The sequence below is a fragment of the Chanos chanos genome, chromosome 10 (assembly GCF_902362185.1).
Source record: "Chanos chanos chromosome 10, fChaCha1.1, whole genome shotgun sequence".
In the NCBI taxonomy this organism is placed as follows: domain Eukaryota; kingdom Metazoa; phylum Chordata; class Actinopteri; order Gonorynchiformes; family Chanidae; genus Chanos; species Chanos chanos.
In genome coordinates, this window is record NC_044504.1 from 30,049,290 (window position 1) to 30,068,764 (window position 19,475).

General features: G+C 40.8%; 2 protein-coding genes across 3 annotated transcripts; both read right to left on the reverse strand.

Annotated features, from left to right (window-relative positions):
- Positions 1-632: 632 nt before the first annotated feature.
- LOC115822596 (immunoglobulin-like domain containing receptor 2) lies at positions 633-13,873 on the reverse strand. Of its 2 annotated transcripts, XM_030786499.1 has the most exons (10): positions 13,764-13,873; positions 11,249-11,578; positions 9,189-9,308; positions 6,014-6,070; positions 4,984-5,130; positions 4,504-4,671; positions 3,836-3,949; positions 2,763-2,958; positions 1,976-2,630; positions 633-972 (listed from the first exon to the last, which is right to left on the reverse strand). In XM_030786499.1, the coding sequence occupies exons 1-10, from the start codon at positions 13,807-13,809 to the stop codon at positions 937-939; spliced, it is 1,869 nt and encodes a 622-aa protein (XP_030642359.1). In that variant the 5' UTR covers positions 13,810-13,873; the 3' UTR covers positions 633-936. The 2 variants fall into 2 exon arrangements, with proteins under 2 accessions (XP_030642359.1, XP_030642360.1); XM_030786500.1 differs by lacking the exon at positions 3,836-3,949.
- A 1,286-nt stretch (positions 13,874-15,159) lies between these two features.
- Positions 15,160-19,275, reverse strand: gpa33b (glycoprotein A33 (transmembrane), paralog b). Its single transcript, XM_030787559.1, has 7 exons — positions 19,266-19,275; positions 18,899-19,065; positions 17,236-17,452; positions 16,274-16,438; positions 16,061-16,177; positions 15,753-15,879; positions 15,160-15,589 (listed from the first exon to the last, which is right to left on the reverse strand). Exons 1-7 carry the CDS (start codon positions 19,273-19,275, stop codon positions 15,160-15,162), a joined length of 1,233 nt encoding a protein of 410 aa, XP_030643419.1.
- Between the last annotated feature and the right edge of the window lie 200 nt (positions 19,276-19,475).

Below are 19,475 nucleotides of genomic sequence, written 5' to 3' on the forward strand. Positions count from 1 at the left end.
ATTGTAAGAATGTATGTGTGAGTGTGTATTTTGCTGTGTATACTGATACGAGATAAGAAACATACACTTGTTATCATGAGTGCACAATCTTAATCAGTCACAGTAACCAAACAGATATCACAAAGTGGAAAACAGGCAGGAAATGTTTATATAAAAATGCACCATTATATTACATGAGTTAAATACATATTTATGGCCACTGATGGAATGAAAACCATAGTTCATTGACAGTGCCCATTATAGGCCAACAGATTAAAACCATAATACAAACTGAAGTGCAAATGTAAACAATAATACATATGTATAAAAAGAAAAAAAAAAAACAGTGTCTATTACAGTACAGCATTCCCACAGAATACAATGACTGGCGTCTCAGAACGTCAGTGCAGTCATGAGTCTATGTTATTTGAAGGTCATTTGAAGGTCTCTGAGGCAGACTGATTGAACATGCAGTTTCACACAGCCTTAATGTTTCATATAAAAGAGTTGTCTTTTTGTTGAGAAAGAGACAAAAAAAATACCTGTCCACATTCAGAAGCAGGACGGGGGAGAAACAAGACAGCTCGAAATGAATGGATAAACATACACAACTAAATACACACATACGGTGCTATTACGTGAACATACCCTAAAGATTCACTCTTACACTAACTCACATCCTCTGTCATTTTTTCATTCCTCACTTTTCTTTCTTAAACAATAAACAAGAATTTATTCTCTGCATTCCACTTGCTTATGCTGGTTAGTTCATTTCCTTTTTATGAACCACACACCCTTCTGAAGAATAATGCTTGTCTCATTGCGGAGTGGTATGACATGGAATAGCTGGTGAACCTCTCTGCTGCTTGATGTGTGATGCCTCGTTAACAGTGTGCTGCCAGTCGGGACTGCTCTGATTGGCAGATGCTCTGGAGATCTCGAGCCTCTTTGATGATGTCACACTATAAGAGAGTCTCTGCTTAGATGAGTGGTCTGTTAAAAAACAGCAAGAGCCACACATTAGAGACCCAGCAGTCATGCAGCAAATGCTTCATTAGTCAGGTCTCACAGACACACACTCAGGGCCCAAAGCAATGATGCAAACTCATGCTTCATTAGTAAGGCCTGTTAATGCGGTCATTTATAATACATATCACTTGATATAGAAATAAAAACCAACAAAATACTGTGTGGATACGCTAAATGTGTACATAAAAAGAAAGAAAAGTTTAGACATTTTCAGTGATCTGTTAGACTGGACTAGACAGTACAAAAAAAATACTTATAAGCAATAAATATATGGATTTAGATTTCAGGCAGTGGTATACTCCTCATACAACTGATATTATTCCATAGGTGACAGAGAAACATAAACTTTTTAAAAAAGGGGAATGCTGATGTAATGATCACATGTAGCACGTTCAAGTCAGACAAACAATCTGCCGCATGTACGATTCATGCATTGTTTGCAGCATAAGTGAAAACATGTACCTGATGAAAGAGCAACATCTTGGTACACAGTCAGCGATACAAAGTGGTTCTGTGCCATTCACTGTAGGCCTTTTCCTATCTCTAGGGCACTGAAAATAGGACACGCTTCCTGTCTTTGAAGCACTGAATGCAACACACTTCTTGTTTCTGAAACTCAGAGCTTGAGGAGTTTTGTTTCTAAATGGGACTCTAATGTATCCCAAACTCTCAGCAGGAGCATCATGCTTGCTGTAAAAATCTTTTGGGCTTCAAAGAAACAAAGAAACAAACAAACAAAAGAAAGGTCTGCACTTCTTCTTCCTGGAACATTTTTGGGATAGTTTTGAGATATTTTCTCATTCCTGCCGTCTCGTGCCTGACACGCAGTCAGACTCTGAAGCTCCGCATCTGTTCACAGGAGGCAGGAGTTCACCTTCCAACTCTTTCAAGTTGAATTTTCTCTCTGTGGCTGACAACTAGAGATGTGACTGCTGCACCACAGAGGACCCTCTTACAAATAACTCACCAATTTTCGGGGTCTGTCCCTCTCCTCTCTACGATCCTGAAGGGTGTGGGACATCCCCTGAGGGGGACGCGTGTAAGAGAAAGGTCGCCTAGCGGGGTCAACAGTCCTGTACCGTTCCACAGGCTCTGCTGCATGGTACCGATCCCCTTCTCTCTCAGAGTACGGCGGCAAGGGGTCTTCCTCCTCTGGCCGGTTGCTCGGCGACCTGCTATAGTAACAGTCACTGCTCTTCTTGGAGCTTCCCTTAGACGGTGTGTCGCTGTCCTCGTCTTGTCGCCCGCCCCGATCGCCTCGCCCGCGTGCTTTGCGCTCCAATACACTGTTCAAGTAGGTATCGTCGTACGACTGGCCACGTGAAGCGTAGCGTTCGCTGTCGCCGGTGTCACGCCTCTTTCGAGGGGAGGGCGGTGGGCTACGCCGACGCCAACCTTCATCGTTGTCATCATGGAAACGCCGTGGACCATCCTGGTAATGCGGACGTTGGTCCCATGTCCTCAGCTCCATGTCACAGTCCTGGTCAAGGTCACGTAAGTTCCTCCGCCGCCCCCCCCGGGGGCCGTATGACATGGCAAATTCCTCCAGTTCATCCAGAGAGCCAGTTCGCCCTATAGTGTCAAAGTTCTTCCTCCGCAAGTGCTCTGAACGAGGATTCCACCTGCACACACATAGATCAAATTAAACATGCAAAGAAAATATGTCTTGAGTGAGAAACGCAAACATGAAGGCAGCCACTCAAATATGTTCAATCAAACTGATCCGAACACGAACACACACACACGCATCACACCTGCTGTCCTGTTCCTCAGTGTGGTTGTTTTGATAGCGTGTGGGCCGCAGCCCATGACCTATTGAGGCTGAGCGCAGGCGTGACTCATCGTCATGGTCACTGATGGCCGGGAGTGCCTTCCTCTGGACCTGCCGAAAGGTTTGCCGGAAATCTGTGTCTCCGTCATGCAGTGAGCTCAACTCTGATAGGCTGCCAGCTGATGAGATATAAAATCATCATGGAGACCAGGTCTACTGCCACCTACCGTTACAACACTGACACATTCATATAGCTCTTTTTCCACAAAAAAACGAAAACAAAAACAAAATCTTCATCATCAGTAAGATTTAATAAAAAGGCTATTGGTGATTTCTGATTCTACGTGAGAGTATTGCATTACTAATCAACAGAATCAGCAAAAAAGCACTTCCTATCTGAGAATCTATGTTGTGGCATGTAGTATGTGATTCACTGATTCCCCAACAGGTGCCACTGTTAATACCACCCTCACTGAAAAGCCATGACATCCAAAAAACCTAAATGGCCAGATCTCAGACTATAAAGACCGGTTACCCTGGACAGTCAACTGCTGTACAGCAGTGGTGTGCTTATATAAATGGAAGAAATGATGTATCAGTAGAGGGAGGACATAAGAACTACAGTTAAGAGTATAGACTCAGAGTTTACATGACGACAAGACATCACATAGCTGATTAGAAAATTAAACATGACATCAACTAGAGGGAAAAATGACCACGTTAAAGGAAAGATTCAAAGTCTTGGCTTTTTCATATTCGCAATGTTACAAGCCACATATGGCAAACATTAGAATCTTGACACTCATAGTTTTTGAAATGCATCTAATCTCCACCAGCAGAATTATTTCTAAGAAGACACCATGATAAAAAGAAAAAAATTAGAAGTTGGAGAATCTTTCCTCTAAGGTCTGAATTTAGTCACTAACACAAACCAAACACTTACTCACTGCACACAAGCAGAGACAGATGTTAACAAACAAACACACACAAACACACTCACACACACACACACAGTGATTGACTGAGGAGAGAGATGCTGACTGCATACAGGCTTACATGGATGGCTGGCCATCTTGGTTGGGTGGAATTGGGCAAGGTCTCTTTCTATGTAGTACACAACCTTCATAGGGTCCTGAGCCTGACTGGGCTGAAGACGATAGCCACTGCGTACTGTGGACACACACACACACATATTCTGTGTGTTGCTACCACTCCCTCCAGAAATATCACACATAAACTCCATATAGTTATCGTCCACGTATAAACTAGTGCACTCTGAACTCGCAATATGAATGCACACAAGATCCATATATTATTCCCTTTCTACTGCGTGTACCAGCCGAGACTGCGCAAAGCAAGAATTCTCCGACTGCTTCCGTCTGCGTCTGTCAGTTTCATTTTATTAAAAGCAGTGAGGCTGACTGTTTATTCCCAATATAAGCTTCCTCTCATGTAGATAAAGCAGAAAAACTCATGAACCCCCTCAAAACAGACCCTGTGCACCAAACAAATAGCCAAGGTTAATGATGGTGAGAGAAAGACATTACAGATGCATGAAGTTAAAAGGGTTTCAGTAATTGTTAGTAGAGGGTTAGAGAGCCTACTGTCAAATGACTCACTCGTTCAGTGTATAGATATCTGAATAGTGTTTTCTCACGCTTGGACCATGTACCATTCTACTTGGGGTTTGATAACTGCTCTGAGATATTGTCCAGATTACTCACCTCCTGGTATGTTGTTCTGCACCACAGATGGAGGCACTGAGGTTACCTTGGGGTCAATCACGGAAGGTGGTGCTTGGGGGACCATGGGAACTCCAGGAATGTAGTAAGGGGGATAGAGGGCAATTTGGGGGGGCTGGCCACTCTTTGCCATCTTACCTGCTTCATAAACTGAAGGGAATATTCCATGTAAGTTCTGAATAGATACGACTGCAGTGCTAGTGCATGAACATAATTGTTTATGTGTGAGTGGTGAGTGCATCTGTGCGTATGTGTCTTGTTTGTTTTTGTGTATGTGTTTGTCGGTGTGTGTGTGTGTGGTGTGTGTGAGAGATAGAGAGAGAAAAAGAGAGAGGGGGGGGAAAGGGTGGCTCTGTCCATATATGAGTCTGTGTGTGTGCACACGTGTGTCTTTGTGTGTGTGTGTGAGTGTGTGTGTGAGTGTGTGTGTGTGTGTGTGAGTGTGTGTGTGTGTTTACTCACGGTGGCGTGGACAGCAGCAGGTTTCTGGGCAGCAACAGCAAGGAACATAACAACAGCAAGAGTGAGGGCAGCACTGGCACCAGCAAATCCCCACCAACAACAGGAAGAGCACAGTGCCCAGGACTACAGCTCCCACAAACACCCATTCTGCATGTGAAAGAAAGTTCATTTGAATTAAAACAAAATAAAAACCCATGAGAGATGTTGACAAAATCCACCTTAACATGTGTAAATATTGACTAAAGAACTGCTGGTTTCTGAAATGTACAGGTGTATGAATAAGCAAGTGAAATAAAATAAAATAAAATAAAAAAATAAAATAAAATAAAATAAAATAAAATATCCAATAATGTTACTCATTCTAATCCTTTGTCTAGCTGAGTGACCATCACCAATCATTTAGGTTTTTTAAGCACAACTCTAACCAACTGAGGTGCCAGAAGTAGTTTTTGTCTATGTACTGTGATCAGTGGGGGAGGAAGTGTAAACCTTTCTGGCCTTATCTGTGCCTTATCTCTGCGGTCAGTTCCTATTCCAGACCAAATGATGCACTTCCTCAGGGCTCAATCTAAACAGCAAGCGACTAAAAATCACGCCCCATGAAAAACCTTGTATCCGTCCTTCTAAAAAAAGACCCCTGTGGTTCTGCTGTTTTCTGACGTGAACATATCTTCTGACTCAGTGAAAAAATGCTCCATGAAACAGACCCATCAAAGATGTTAATATTATTCCTTAAAATGTCTATTCAGAGAATTATTAGTTATTGGTGCCCACTCAGACATTAATCATGCGTTGTTAGTGCGCAGGGCTGTGAAAGTGACAGAATTTTAATTATGGACAATTTTATAAAAGGTATTACAGTACAGTCACGGCCCATCTACATGAGTTCAGAAGCGAGTGTTTCTCTGACACAGATGTGTCCAAAGCGAGAGGAGGGAAGCAGAGCAGCAGCAGGGACAGTGACAGGGACAGTGACAGGGACAGTGACAGAGGAGGACCAGGTGAGAGGGAGCGGACATAGCAGCCGTACCTGGCATGATCTCCAGCTCAAACTCAGGCAGGATGTCATCCAGTACGCCTGTCTTACCTGGGGAGAGGAGAGAAGAGCAAAGGTGAGCAGCGACGGCGGACAGCAGCTGAAACGCCCAAAGTCAGAGGGCCAAGCGTGGGTCAAGCCGCGAACTACTGATTAGCAGCTATTCTCGCTAAGTGATCGGGCGTTCGAATCACTGATAGAACAAGCGTGCAGCAATTAGGTCAAAATGCGCCGTTTCCAAGTTAAAGAAAAGTGTCATTCAAAACTTTTGATTTGTCTGAGAAGGCATGTAAGCCCGATTCAAACAAATGAATGTTAATCTTGTGCAGGAATGTGGTTGCAGGAGGCTAAGACCGCAACTGTGTCAGCTGAATTTCAGGCATAAGCATAGAGATATTCTGAAAAGAATATTTCAGATGATTCCGTAGAGCAGTGTTGGTGAGGAAGGAATCCACACATATGGAATCAAGCAACACTGTCTGTAGAGCCTGTCACCATAGAAACCAAGACTCACTAGAATTTAGGTCATTACTAGGCTAAAGAGAGCACGGATCTAACTCAGCTGAAATTGTGTGTGTGCATGTGTGTGTGTGTGTGTGTGTGTGTGTGTGAGTGTGAGTTATGCCTAAAGGACATAGGTTACAGTTCACCATCCTTTCTAAAGAGGTAGATAATTTTAGTGCCGTGTCGTGTTTGCATAGTGTTTCGGATCACACAGCACATATGACTAAGCGAGACAGAAGTAGTATTCCATATGTCTGTCTCACATATATATGTACGTAGTCAATGTGTTTACCTAATCAAAATAACATACAACAAACACTGTCAGTGTGCTGCTCATCCAATTAATAAAACATTTAAAGTTAAAGCCAAAGTTAAAATTTTGTGAGGAACGTAAAATATCTCATATATCGCATCTTGTAATGTGTCAAATACTTTCAGTATTCATATATCGTCAGGTTTAGTCCAGGTACTTAAGCGTAAGCCGTTCTACCCGTTTGCCTGGCATTTATATTTATATTTAGCCTGGAAAACAGATCCAGTTCTCAGGAAAGTAGAGAGAGTGGGCAACAGCAGAAGTGCATGGAAAAGGGGGGATGGGAGGGTACTAACTTTGTGGACTTAACAGAGACAGACAGTGAAGGATTATGGGAGACTAATTAAACCATTCAGACTCATCAGAGGTTTTGGGAAAATGGGGGTCAGGGGAGAGCCATCACTACAGTAACAGTGCCAGCCTTGTTGGGAACTAAGGGGGTATCCCATTGTCTCTGGTCTACAGCCGACTTGCTTTCTCAGAGTTCACATTATCTTTTAGAGAAGGAACTCCCCCTGCATGGCGTCTCTGCCAAACTCAGGGTAATATTCACTTGAGATATCTGAGAAATGTGATAAATTATCTATTTACACAAGTAAGTTGACATGTGTTTCTAAATCCCTGGATATCAATTCCCTGCTACGCAGAGAGAGTGAAAAAATCCCTCCTCTTTCGGTCTTTTAGTACGCTTGCTCAACTATCTTTATGGCACCTCACATGAGGGGGAGTCTTGTGTTTTCTGTCATAAACTGACAACTCTCTGCGTTACTCAGGTTAACCCAAGTCTAAGAGAATTCTTGTCTTAAAGAGGTCTGCTAGCTGTCAAACCAGATTTAAATCGCAAAAGCCTTCAGTGCTGAGTTAGCAGGCAACAGTGAAAGAGAGAGAGGGACAGAGGTTCAGAACGAGCGAGAGAGAGAGAGAGAGAGAGAGAGAGAGAGAGAGAGAGAGAGCGCGGTCATTGGTCAGTGTTCTCTTAAAAACAGCCCAGTAACCTGAGAGTGAGAGAGACACCAGGAGCTTGGACTTGCTGAGAGAGAGAGGTATAGGGGTGAGGGAGGGTCTCGGGGGGGGGGGGGGGGGGGGGCAGGATAAGCACAAAACATGGACTGAGCAGAAAGGGAGTGTGAAAAGGAGAGGAAAAGGGAAAAGAAAGGAACAGAAAAACTGAAAGTCACCAAATAAATTAATAGGGAAAGAGAGAGAGAGAGAGAGAGAGAGGGAGCAGAATCAAGAACAAAAGAAGGAGAGATAGGGTGATAGGGAGGAGGGAGTTTCAGGTCCAAAGTCCCACAAGATCACTATGACAAATAACATCAGCGCCCACAAGATCATTTCTATCTTCCCACCTCTTCCCAAACCAATTATGTCATATTTACTCAGAGTGCCGGAAAGCAATGCTGTGTAACTCACTGGACACACAAACATACTCCCTGTGATCCTCCACTCTTAAAATCTAGCCTTCTTTCTCTCTCTCTCTCACTCCCTCTCTCCCTCTCACTCTCTCTCTCTCTCTCTCTTTCCTCCTGGAGTGGACTACACCCGAGGCCGTTCTTTGGCCTCTAGAAAAAAGGAAAAAGCCTCACGTTCCCATGGTAACAGCTTAAGGGGCGGCTTACATTGCTCACGTCAATAACTGCCAGTTATTTTTCTTTTGTCTGGCCTCGAGAGAAACTATGCGGTCCAGTTTTTAACATGCTGACTAAGGCATAAGATATGAAACAATACTCTGCCAAACTGGCAGTCTCTCTCCCGTGAGAGGTTTTAATGTAATTCTGTATGTCAGGTTATACTGTCCAGAGCAGGACAGCCAAACAAAAGAGTTACTCTTACTATGGAGTAGAACCCTGTCGAGAGGCCATGCGTCATTCAACTGTCGCCATGGCAGCGCTTGTAAGTCCACTATTGAATGCACACGCTACTTCATTTAGCATGAAGCACACCCACAGACACAACAAACACGCACTTTCACACCATCATGCAAACAAATACAAACACAATTCTTTTACATTTTTGAAAGCAAAGCTGTTAAATCCAATTTGTAGCATTTAAATTGCTTGATAGTAGTATAGTTTTATAGTCCTAAATCTGTTTAAAGTCTTCAATTCTGAGCAGAGAAGAGAAAAGGAAAGACATGATGTATAATTCCAATAAATAGGAATTTTTCTTTCACATTCTCTGTTGGTGGGTCTTAAATGTGATAGTGTTCTCTGTGATTTAATCACTCCAGACTAGCTAAAATGTATTCATTTTGTGTGTGTGTATGTATGCGTGTGTGTGTGTGTGTGTGTGTGCGTGTGCGTGCGTGCGCGTGTGTGTGTGGTATGTGTGTATAAATGATGTAAGACTCACCAAGCACCAGTAACTCCACCTGTCCCTCATTCTTTCCCTCCAAGTCATCGGCAACAACCACCTTACAGTAGTACACTCCGCTGTCTCCCCACTGCAGCTGTCCGATACGCAGGTCTGCCTCTGAGCAACCAAAACACCACAGATAAAGTTCACGGTATGGCCCTCAGTTTGCTTACTGACTCAAGCATCTGATGCTAGGTCACCCCTGCCTTCAGCAGCTGAATCACTGCTGTTTAAGACATAAACATTCACGTTCATTCATTCGGGGATGTTTTTGTCCATGGACTACTACAAGAAAAGTGTTCAGGATGTTGGGTAAAAAAAACATTAGTGACGCCATCATTAGTTTTTATACTGTACAGTATGATGGGGGAAAAAATGGAAATGTTGAGAGTTTAAATGGTTGAAAAGGCAAATAAGAAGTCCAGAAAAAAACGAAATATAGAATTTTTCAGAACTTGAGAGTGAATGGTCTATGGGACACTCTCAAACTCTAACATGGAATTATTAGCACTCTAATATGGAATTTCAATATTACTCTAATATGGAAAACCAGAATATAGTCTGAACAATATCCTTGCTTAGACCATGGATTATACTCTCAAATGCTCAAACATTTGCACATATATTCAGCATAGGGTTAATTTAATATGGTCGGTGAGAGCTAGTGAGAATATTAGCCCAGATTTGTTTAAATAAAAAGTCCCTGTTTTGAAGATAACAGAGGATTGCACCAAGCAGCTTATATTCAGAGTATATCTGACTGAAACAATGCATTATTCATCCTCACACACCTTTCACGCAGATTTGAAACTGAACAGCAGAGAGACGGGGAGAGGTTTTGTTGGGTGAGAAGGGAGGGCAGGCTGGTTGGTTATGATAAGAAGGAGTGATGGGGGTTTTTACAAAGAATAAGAGTGGGAAGGAGAGAGCAGGGGTTTTTTGTTTTTTTTTAAACCAGGTTCAGTTCATTGTGCAAGCGATAGGAAAACACCCCTATTTAAGGAACAGGAAAAGCACAGTACAATCACCAGCACTTCCTGCAGGAAGATCAGTCTGTGTGGAACAGAGGAACACAGCCTTCAAGACACATGCATTATGGGTTGAAAGAACTGAGAGCAGTAAAAGGACATGCAAAGCTTTCATTATCCTCAAATCTGACAGGTTTAGTTAGAAAATAGTACATAATCAACTTATCAGAATTCTTTGGGAGAGTAAAATGTCATATGATGTTTTAAAAAGGTTTTTGTTGGCGGTTTTATCTATGTGCTGATAAAATACCGTTCAGTTTGATGGAACATAGATTGCTAATTGTGTGTAAGTACAATTTTCTCTGAGTTCCATGGTTTGAATCTACATCTTAGTCTATATGATGGTCCAGAAATGACTGTGACATCATAACATTTCCGAACAAGAAACAAAATTGATATTCAACATCTCACAAATGCAAGAAAAAAGGTTCATTGCGAATTTATATTTTCGGTGTCTGGAATACACTCCCGAAACTGAACTCAATTAATGTAAAATGGTTATTAAAATGGTTATTAGACTTTCAATTTTTATTGACAGTTTATGTCCATGTGACTGCGCTACATTGCTAATGTTTTAGCAGATGATTCACTTGTGCCTACCTGAACACAATTTATATATCTCCCACCAATCAACTTCCCTTTACCACTCATGGCTTGCTGAAATGAACCCTCCCAACTCAGTAGTTAATAAGTGATCACCCTACCCTGAGTCATTAAATTTCATAAGGCTCCCTGTTACTAATTTACAGAGCTAGAGATGAGGTCGGTTTCTGTATTATCATAACATCTGTCCAGGAATAAATGGCTTGCATATACTTAGAGAATATAGCACATTAGCAGCTAAAGTCTTTTTTAGAGTAAAAGAAATCCTTGCCCTACTCTCGCTGAATTGGTTCCATGAGGACACACTGCCTCACATGTAATACACAGCAGTTCTTCACATAAGGGTCCAATGTAGTGAAGACATGGGCAAGGCAAACAGCAGAGTGAGATAACTATGAAATAAGACCTTAATAAAAGATGCATTACTATTGATGATGGAAATGTCCCGTCCCTGGTAGTACGGCAGCAGCGTCACTTTTGAACCTTGTTTGGAGGCCACGATCCGGACCGTGCGACTGTTGTCAGGGCAGTCCAGATGGGACGTGGAGCCGACCTCAGATGCCTGCATCCCTAAGGCCTCAGAGAAGGTGAAGGAGTCGCGGGTTCGATCTGTACAGTAGGACTTATACCACCACTGCACCACAGCACTCTGGGTGGAGGTAGTGGAGTAGTGACAGTGTAGCACCACTGAGGAGAAGAGCATAGATAACCTCTTCTCCTCTCTGACCGTAACCTGCACGCCATCACACCTCCACACTAAGGGAGACAGAAAGACAGACACAGAGACAGACACATTCACAGAGAAAGACACAGAGAGAAAGAAGGATGAGATGTTGACATTCATTTTTTTCTTGTCATTATCAAATAACAAAATTTACTTAATAAAATGACATATCCACGCCTTTTCTCGGAAAGAGAAGATAACAGTGAAGAGCCTGCTTGTTTGACACATAACGAAACTAAATAATAAAAGACAGGCTCCACCTCTGAGCAAATAGAAAGCTATGAAAGATTTCTGAGATACTCTCCGCAGCTGTAACTGTAAAACCACTGTCCAGTTAATGATTCATAAGAGCATTCAAACTTTTACTTACTTCTCAGTAAAGGATTCAGTAATGCCAGATAAAGGCCAGAAGCACATATGAGTAAATTCACCCATGGAGGAGAATCTGCAGTGGTCTCTCTGAAATGGTACAGTTGTGTACTAGTCTCTCTCAGTGTCTCTCCCTGTTGTGATAGCTGTGACCTACATCTCTTGGGTCAGTTGGAACAGGTTAAATTCTGTGCTGCGTAGGGGGTGGTAGGATGTACTAAGAGGTTTTCATATCAGCCAGAGGTCACCAGACCCAGCCCAGTTTTTATGATTACAAACAATCTCACAAAACCCCCCAAAAAACAAAAATAACAAAAAAAAAAACCAGAAGTACCAACAGGAAGAACTCATTCCTTTGCATGGGGAAAGTCTAACACAGACAAACTTCATATATAATATCATAATATATCCATTTCCAGAGGCAAAATGTGCTGTGCTCTTTGCTGTTTACTTCTTGAGCAACTGGGAGATGGTACGTTTTTAAAGCTTATTACTTAAAGTGGGACACAGAATGTCTGTAATAACCAGCAGTAGAAGACAGTTGGAGGACTGCTGACCAGGGATGTGGACTCTACTCTAAAAATTTCACACACTGGTTTGTTACAAGCCAGCCTTTTGTCCTTTTGTTCTCCATCTGACTCATTGTTTGGCATTACGGAGAACCCCCTCCCTACAAGACCAAAGGGAGGAGGAAGGAGGGAGGTGGAGGAGACATGGAGCACCACCAATAAGATAAACCTAGTGGGCCAGTCAGCCATGAGTATCCAATTAGCTGCTAGAAATTTAAACAGAACCGTTACAAAAAAGTCCAGAAGAATGTGGATAAATAACTAGCGGTGGCTCACGCACTAATGACATGCAATAATTTAATCTGGTCATAGCCCATTACAGAGGAGCTCTTGAATGGTAATAATTGAGTGTACAGCCTCAAACATACATACAAGACACGTAGAAACGCAAAAAATACGCACAAATATTTATACTAACAGATCTTATAAATTCATTTTCTCAAATTGTGTTCAGTTCTCAAAATATGACCACAACACAGACTGAGCCCAAACTTTGCAAATGAGTTAGAGGCATTTTTGCTAACCTCAACAGAAAAGCGCTGACTCTTTACTAAAACAGCTGAATTTACTCAGTGAAAAGCTCAAATCATATCTCCTTTAAAGTGTTTCATGCATTAATCATCACCAAGCCCTTCCTCCCAAAGTGATACACTGACAGTCCGACGCATTCCAGCACTTTGGTGCTCAGCCAGTGCCTTTTTATATGTTAAATATAATTTTCAGAATTTATAAGTGTGTGGCTGTGACGAGTGGCGGTACACTTTTAGTAACACAGTTTTTGCAGACAACCATAAAAATTGCGTCAAATTCATGTTCATAATGTTTGCGAGCTCAGAGCAGTCCGTCCGGCCGGTGCACTGAGAAAGAGGTAGTTATTACTGGAAGTGAAGTAACGGGATCTCTGTCGAAAGAATCTGCATCTAAGAAGTCTTGGTTTTTCCAATAAAGTGAATATGTACTCTTTTAGTGTTCTTCAAAAGCGCACATATTAAAACAATTACCTTCAATGACACATACTATACAGCGTGAATCACCAAGATAAATATCTGGACTTAAAATTTTGACAAATCAGTATTACAAAATTTGGGTGAAATACAAGGGGAGAAGGAATTTTCTGCTGGCAAAGCGGGAAATATGTTTGGAATTTAATTTTGGAGGAGGCTTGGCAAAGCAGTAGCAATAAACTAACGGAAAGCCGAGGGTTTTAAGCCTTACAGGATCAGCCTGTTGCACGTTCGGAATCCTTCTTCCACAACACAGAAAAAAATTAAAAACTCACCTGTGAAGTAGGTAAACAAAATCCAGTGACTCAGAGAAAAAGTCATTTTTCAGTTTACTTAAGGCCAGTATTTACAAATAGGCATTCCAAGTCATCCTTCACGAAACCGTTTTACGCTTCTTTCTCATGACCACATTTAAGTCTGGGGTAAGTACTACAACAGGGTTGTCTCTAAGCCTGGGGTGTACCATTTTGAGAAAGGGTATACGGAGCTATCAATCTAAAAATGTAAATTTTCACCCAATTCCTTAAAGATACAGTGAAATTAAAATGAGAAATGGTCCTGAAAAAGAGAAAATTTTCACTGAATATATCGACATTGGGCGATGCGTAAAAATAGAATATTAAGGTAGTCAAATGGCACCTGTTGCATGAAGTAGATGCGTCCACTAATATTATTAGGTGAATTAATGCTCCTCCAATAGCATTATGATGATGCTTTTTAAGTATGAATATTTCCAGATTATTTCCAAAAACTTTCCTCAAGAATCTAACGCTATCAATAATCCAATGGGTCATAGAAGTGAAAATGTTCATGAGTAGTCTCGTAAAATTAATGAGACAGAAAACATGCAACCGAGCAAAATAAGCATTTCTTTCTGTAAAGCTGGTTAAACTACTAGAAGGTAGTTATTTTAGTTTAATTAAACGGAAGGATGGTCATGTCTCATTTGAGTGCGAGACCCTTCATAACATGTAATGTCTCACCGTATTAATGGCATAGTAAAAATACGTGATGGTGTTGATACTAAGAGAAATGTAACATTAATTATATTAAATGCTTTTAAATCATGATACTGCATTACATCACTTTATTTATTATGTAGTACAGATCACATATTATAAGGCATAAAATGGTCATTCATAAAAAAAAATGAACATACAAACAAATAAACAAATACAGCAAGCTTTCAGTCAAAATTACTAATGGAAAGATAGTACTGCAGATTACTTTGAGATCAATTTGACATGCGCTTGTTGTAAAGTCGCATTGATATTTAAAATATTTCTCACAATGTAACGGTAGTTTAACCATTAACCATCTAAACTTTTCTGAGGTTGTCAAATGTGGATATAAATATGCTCCATTTATGCATTGTGAAATGAAATTATGTAAAATCATGTGGTAAAATCTACACAAATACAATGGGTTGTATTGTACTGAAAAAGAGAATTCTGTAAATATAAAAAATACCTCCAAAAAGTTAAGGAATGCCCATTCCACCAAAGCTCCAGTGTTAATGTACTGGTATCATACAATGGACTTCTCTTCTACTGTAAAAAGTAATGGAGTGAATCATTTTCAAGAATAATCTCTCATTGCACAGGCGACGTTATGGCCTGGTGTGTTTCCAACTGTGGTCATATGGGTCATCATATCTTTTAATCTTTAAATTTAATAATCAGTGTGGTCATCATAGTGATCTTGCCGGTTGTCATAACGGTCATGACGATCAACGTAGCGATCGTGTCGGTCATCGTAGCGATCGCGTCTGTCGTCATAGCGATCGTCTCGGTCATCATAGCGATCACGTCTGCCGTCATAGCGATTATCTCGGTCATCGTAGCGATCACGTCGGTCGTAATAGCGATCACGCTGGTCATTGTAGTCATCGGGGTCATTGAGCCGATCCTTAGATCGGTAGACAACATTCTTCTCTCGCAGTATATCTGAACTGTTCCGTCGCTCAGCGCTCTTCTCACTGTGCTCTTCATACTGGTCACGCCGATCAATGCTGCCCTCAACGCTCCCCTTCCGCTTGTCCCCACCTTGATCCTCCAAATGCTCTGTGGGCGGCCTGTCATGGTACTCCACCACTGGACCACTGAAGGAAGCACGGTAAATAAGCATTTATAATCCCACTCTCAAAAAGGTTACAATTCTCTCATGCCAGAACTCACACAGAAAGCTCTCAAAGAATCACAACACCCATGTATCTCTACAAATTTCTCTATGAGGGGCTTTGAGTGAACAGATACTGCACATACTTGGTAGCATGCTCTTCATCTTTCTCCTTTTTTCTACAGCAGCAGCAGTAAATAATGATCACAAGCACCAGGACTCCAGCAGCACATCCTCCAAAGATGCCTGCTGTAGAGGCAATATTCATGGTGGCTGCAAAAAGGAAGAGGAGGGGACTTGATAAGAGAGACATTTAAATAAAAACTTTCAATGAGATCATGCAGTTTTACAGAATAGCAATTACAAGCTGTTGTGTTTCCAGTTCATTTTAAACTTCACCTATGCATCCTAATATGTATATGGATGGGCAAATAAATGAGGGGGCGGTACTTACATGGCATAACTGCAAGCGTGACATTGCACTTGGCGGAACCCATCTTATTGGTTGAAGTGCAAACATAATACCCTGACATTTCCCTGGACATATTAAACAGAGATAACACTCCATTTTCTGTAGAAAAGAAAGGGGAAGTAAGTCCAGTTATGCTTATAAATTAGAACAGAGGTATGGACGAATACACAATACAGCAGACAAATGGGAACATACGTTGTGTGGTTTTGGGTGGGAAGGGCCTCTGAAGATTACTGACATCATATCCTTGCCACTGGTAGGTAGGTGTGGGTGAGCCTTCCTCAGATACACAGGTCAGGCTGATGTCGTGTCCATATTCAGTTGCACCTTTAATCTCGCAGACAGGATCTGAGGGTGGCACTGGTAAACAGGAAGAAGACATCAATGTAGCATTAATGTAGAGAGGGGAGAGGGACCACACAGATACTTTTAATCATCATGAAGTTTAATTAAATTTTTTTTGGGGGTGGGGGAGCAAACCATGATCATAAAGGGTAAAACAAATAAAGTATTGAAAATCCAGCAAGACATAAGAACAAGAAGTTCAATTTCAGAGCTCGATCATATGTGAAGACACCTAAAATAAAATATCTCATTTGCTGTATTGAAAACATACCCAGTTTTAACGAGAGGCCTCTGCAAGGGAAATGTTCTGTGTTACTGCACTGCTAGAAGTATGAGACCACCATAGTGGACTAATTATGGCCTGACTGACAGTCAAGGGGGTCAGGTATCCCAAGTAAATTGGTTGTGTGTGCATTTATGTCTATGTGAGTAACCTATTCCCAATACACCTCAAAAGGTTTAGGCAGTGAGGTCTCTGCCAGGGAGTGTAACATGGGCAATCTGGAATGTGCTAGAATGTTCTGTGAACAGCACAGAGGGTATAAAAGATAAGGTGTTTCACAAGTTTTTGTAAAAGCTCTGCTGAGGACAGTCTCTCTCTCTCACCGAGTTCTTCACCTACATTGTTACAAACTCTGCTCAACTGAATCCACGATCTGACTAGTACCCCGGTCTGACTAGTTCCTTCTTGATTCATCATCGTGCCCAAGCTCATCATGTTCAAAGCCCTCTCTCAATGTCAGTCATAAAAATGAGAGATGAAATATTAAAGTTATTTGCAAAAGGTTGTTTTTTTTAATGCAAGGTCTCACCTAGTACCACAAGGTTGGTGGTGTCAAACGTCTGTCCCTCATCATCACCTGGGATCTGGACTTGACATTTTATGTCTCTGCTCTCTTGCACTGTGACGTGATTCAGGGTCAGCCGAGATACTTTTTGATCTAGGTCAGTTTCTATTGAGGCTTTTCCTTCATAGTCAGGACCAATGTCAATGTGGCCATCATTGGAGTAGTATGTCCCAAAAGTAATCTATAAAGAAAGATTGATTTTTCCCATTTCAGGTTGCTTTATATGTCATATTGCTTTTCTCCATTTTTTATAACCAATATTAAAACAAGACATATTTCTCTTTTTTCAAAACTAGTTAGTCAGTGCCCAGAAACTTAAAATCACTTTGCAAAACTTCATATTCCCTTCAAAATCAAATCAGATGGGTAGACACTGAAAAATAAATTGATGAGTTAGCATACACAATGTCATATTTTGCTTCCATATAAAGAGATAATGTCAATAACCAGCAAAGGCAGTTATCCATAGTTTGAACATATAGCAGAGATTAGTATTTTCTTTTACATATCCACAATAGTCTCACAGTGTATAGCTCTTCAACTTAGCACTTGCCTTTAATAGTATGTGACCTGCTGCTGTAATATAGATAGTAGCTGTACTGTAGAGAACATAAAGGAGCACTCTTATGTCTAAGTGTCTTAGCAGATGCTTATAGTATTCTTTGTAAAAGAAAAAAACAAACTGTTCTAATAACAGTTTATAAAGCTCTCGAAAGTGCAACCACAATGCCCTGGACTCAACTGGACTTAAAACCATATACACTAATTGCTGTTTTGTTCTCAGAATGAAAACAACATACAGTCAACACAGGTCTCTTTGGGTAGTATTTAAAAAAAAAAAAAAAATCAAGTATGGCAACTTTTTCATGTTTGCCATGCCCCGCTCAGAAACCCATTTAAGGTTGATTTTGAAAGAATTTCATATTATCCCTCATCTTTCTGTTATCTTTGTTGGTATAATAATAGGCCTTTTGATTTTTGTGTAATCTACAAATAAGCACCATGTTCACAATCGCAGTTTCTTGTTTCATTGTGACGGTTTCAACAGATGATGGTTTCAGTGCAGATTGAATTCTCTTTACTAAGAATCCCCCATAAATGGTGAGGAGGATTTGAACTTCGTAACGCAATGTGTACAAGCAGTTTAAAAAATAGATCTATCATCACAGGATTTCTATTTACGGCACTCAAATTGTTGTTAATGGTCATAATGGAACAAAAACTGGTATGCATACACTGCATGGCATATAACAGCTGGACTGGTCTTTTGAATTTGACATTCTTAGTTGCCTCCATGAGCGAATAGCATGAAATCAGATTAAAAACTGCCATTGCAAAATGAATTAAAATTAGAGACTGTAGATTTAATGCTTGTTGAAGGCTCTAAAAGGTTAACTGTTAAACGTCCCATGTCTCCAGTAACCCTTAATGGGTTCAGGAGATGATGAAAAGATGCCATTCAAAAATCAGAAGATGCTTGACATGAGCAGTTCATGCTGGAAAAAGTGAGTTGGAAAAGAAAACAGATTCATATTTATTAGAAAGCCAGTTGTACTTTGTAGAGGCCTTTACCAGAGGACATAAGAACACGTTATTATGGATCAGGTGAGTATGTTGAGTCATTTACCGATTCGTCAGATAGGTCCCTAGGCTCACCACTCCATGTGATGATGATTAGAGAATTGACAGGACTTTTAGGATGAAATGTGCACGTCAAGATAACCTTTTTTCCTTGAGCAGTTTCAAGTGAAGGCTGTGCCATGCTCACATGCAAACCCCAGGTATTTGAGAGAACTGCAAATAAATACAAAATAAATAAATTACTTTAAAAAGACATATTTTCAATTAGACCGCAGAAAACTAACCTATAATTTTACTCTCAGTATTTAGAAACACACGTAAAAGAATCAGTCCTCAAAAAAACAACAAAACAAAAAAAACTCTCAAAATCATGAGAAGGACAACATTTAACAATACTTTTTTTTTTACTTTACTTTTTATCATTATCTTGCCAAAGAGACACACGTTTTTGCACTACTTTTAACTTGCAGTTTCAAGTACAAGTAACCTAACTATGCTCATAATACTTGTCATTTCAAGGTTAGAGGACTTCAGTTTCAAATTAGTTTCAATGCCCGTGTTTCAGCTCTCGTGACTGACAAGTGACATCTTTTGTGACTCATCTGTTCAAAAGAACTGTAGCA